Source organism: Pygocentrus nattereri, chromosome 26 (assembly GCF_015220715.1).
Source record: "Pygocentrus nattereri isolate fPygNat1 chromosome 26, fPygNat1.pri, whole genome shotgun sequence".
Lineage (NCBI taxonomy): Eukaryota > Metazoa > Chordata > Actinopteri > Characiformes > Serrasalmidae > Pygocentrus > Pygocentrus nattereri.
The window spans coordinates 4,356,899-4,359,922 of NC_051236.1; the positions used below are offsets into that span (position 1 = coordinate 4,356,899).

The 3,024-nt window shown below is 42.3% G+C and overlaps 1 protein-coding gene across 1 annotated transcript; it reads right to left on the bottom strand.

Moving 5' to 3' along the window:
• Nucleotides 1-1,701: 1,701 nt before the first annotated feature.
• On the bottom strand, nt 1,702-2,637 carry LOC108435690 (odorant receptor 131-2-like). The gene has a single exon (XM_017711687.2). The coding sequence runs from the start codon at nt 2,635-2,637 to the stop codon at nt 1,702-1,704; it is 936 nt and encodes a 311-aa protein (XP_017567176.2).
• Between the last annotated feature and the right edge of the window lie 387 nt (nt 2,638-3,024).

Consider the following 3,024-nt stretch of genomic DNA (forward strand, 5'->3'; position numbering starts at 1 on the left):
CTCACACACCAAACACAAACCCTGTTCTAATCATTATCTTTCTCTTTTTCCCCTCATGTCCTGAGCTGCTGTCTGGAGGTGTCCATCTAGGGTCCCTGTGCTTTTTCACAGGCGTGCCCCGCTCTTCAGCAAAGTATAAAACCATTCTAACCTCTTTTTCTTCCCTCCCACTCTGTTCTCTCTCTCTGTCTCTCTCGCATGCGTCGAGATGTTCGGCTGGCCTGTCTGGAGGTGCCGATTCGTGTTTGCAGCACTCTGGAATCGGCCCTGTCCCGCTCAACAGAGATTAACACAACTCTTCTAACCTATCTTTCTTCCCTCCCACTCCGTTCTCTCTCTCTATCTCTCTCACATGTGTCGAGATGCCCCGTTGGCCTGTCTGGAGGTGCCCCATTCGTGGTTCCAGCGTTCCAGCCATCTTTTTGCACTCTCTTTGTACTGTTGTTCTTGTTTCTGTTCTGTTTCTTCTGTGCGGGTCGACCCACGGGGGTTGGGTTCCTCGGACTGAGCCTTGGTCCCTTCTAAGGTTTCTTCCTCTTAAAGGGAGTTTTTCCTTACCACTGTAGTCACCACAAAATTGGCTTCACTGTGGTGATGCTCATAAGAGGCGTGGACCTGTTTTTCTGTAAAGCTGCTTTGTGACAACCTTGTTGTAAAAAGCGCTATATAAATAAACTTGAATTGAATTGAATGCAATGCACTGGAAACTAAACTGAAGCCTGATGGTAGTTATTGCTGCTACAGTTATCATAGACCTGGCCTAGTCCTTCACATCTCTCCTACTAATCCACTTCATCTGTTGTTTGATGTTCACCATTTCAGCAAATTTCTCAGTTCTTCTTACAAAAAGAGAGAAGGTGGAGTGTTGTGGGGAACCCATGTGTACCATGTAAAGCTACATTTGACCTTCAAAAAACACCATGAAGCTTCATCTTTTATTTAACTTGGGCTGGAGCACACCAGAACTGAGCTCAGGCACCTTGGTTCGTGTAAAACACCAAACAGACCAGAGTTCCAGTGCTATGATTTAATGGAAATGTATGTAGTTTTCCACTGACGTCTTCTTGAAATCCATTTAATTGTGATAAACCCTACTAACAGACTGACTTTGATTTTGTTTAGTACCCCTAAACAGATATATGTTCTCATGCTCTACCAGCAGTGTCTTAAACAGAAGCAGCTGCATCAGGTGTACAATTAAAATGGACAGGAATAAGAACATCTAAATATAATAGTCATGCTAAACAGCCATGTAAAATTACTGACCTAAGTCATCAAAACAGGAACAGAGAGGCTTAGTTTTAAATCACATTTGTATTATATTAATGCTGAGAACTCCATAAAATATTGCATAAGATGAATATTGTTCCCACGTTGTTGACATGGATGGGGGGGGGGGGGGGGGATAAATAAATAAAGCAGCAGCATCACCACTTATCCCAATTTAACCCCAACTTTAACTACAGTAAACATAAGATACACTTCTGTAATTAGTTGCATCAGACATGTAAAAAATATCTGCCATACAAATGCAAATGTAGTCATATTCATTCTAATTTTCCTTCATTCTGTAACAGGTATGGTCATCACCACATGTGCAAAATCCTCTTATACACAAGCCATACAAAAGTTTGTTTCTTTACAGTTTGTTCCCTTTAAAATAAACCTAATCATCAGTGACATCTTGGTGTGGCAGATCCGTTAGGAGGCTCGTGTTTTTCTTTGATTCCTTTCTTTCATCCTAATGCACAAAAGATGCTTTTTCAAATACGCACAGAACATCTGATCCCTCAGTCCGTAGACGATGGGACTTAAAAACCTGGGCAAGATGTGGACGAAGATGTAAATTGTGAATTTTATCTCACTGAAAAACATGGGGAAGAGAGAGATCAACACACTCTCGATTTGTGGGCCGATGAACGTGAACATGCACAGCAGAAGCTGCAGGCCATGCAGGAGGATGGTATTGCGGGCCTTCCGGGCGTCGGCACCGGTGGCCTTGGCAGCAAACATGATCCTGAAGTAGGTGTAGAACAAAGTGAGCCATACGAAGGACAGATAGACCAAGTGTGAGATGTTCCTCTTCTCCACCATGGATGGATGGCGGAACACGGATTCTCGACTGCAGTAGGTGGTAGAATGGAAAAATGATAAAGGCTCAGTGGCCAGGATAACAAACAGGTCAGGAAGAATGGTGAAGGCACCCAAGACCCAAATCAGGCCAATTAGGATGTATGTCCTGCGCACGGTACAAATCTGCATGTGGCGTAACGGGTTACAGATGGCAATGTAGCGCTCCACAGCCATGCCGGCCAGATTCAGTGGAGTGTTGAGGGTGGTGAACAGTGCAATCATTAAAAGGAAGCAACAGAGGGAGACATTGATGGTAGAAAAGATGTAGGCAATGAGATTAAGCAACACCGAAATGGTCAGCTGGATCATATCGTTCACAACCATATGGATGAAGAGGATATATCGAGGATTCCCATTAAAGATTTCATGTTTGAAGAAAGTGTGGACAAGTGTGCCGTTAATGTAGTTGATTGAGAAGTACAAAGCAACAATTATCACATTTTTGGTCACAATGAAGTCCTTTACTTTAGATTGTGTGAAGTTGCTGTTTGTTGAGAAGTTCATCATTTAATCCTTTTACTGCCTTTGTTGGACGAGGCTGTTAAACAGTGGAAAAGATATTTAACATTATCCCATGTGTCACTCTGTTAAATGTAATAGTCAGTTGCTTTGGTTCTTCTGTTTTTTTTACTGTAATAATAATAATTTTAAAAAAAATTTAAACTGGTGCAGCGTATATTTATTCTCAGAAAATTAAGCTTGGTTGTCCTCACCTCTTAAGTCTATGAAAGGACACGTGTCAGTGTTTATATTAAAGCTGAGGGTCAGCCCCCTCCCCAACACGATTCCAGAGAAATAAACAAGCAGAACCAATTCCCCTTTTAGCCAGCACCAATTCCCACCCAGCAGTACTGATTTGTTTCTCTGTGAGAGTTGAGATGCAGTAAACTT

Excerpts from the sequence above, each read along its gene's own strand:
- LOC108435690 (XM_017711687.2), bottom strand. The coding sequence starts at position 2,637 with ATGAACTTCTCAACAAACAGCAACTTCACACAATCTAAAGTAAAGGAC.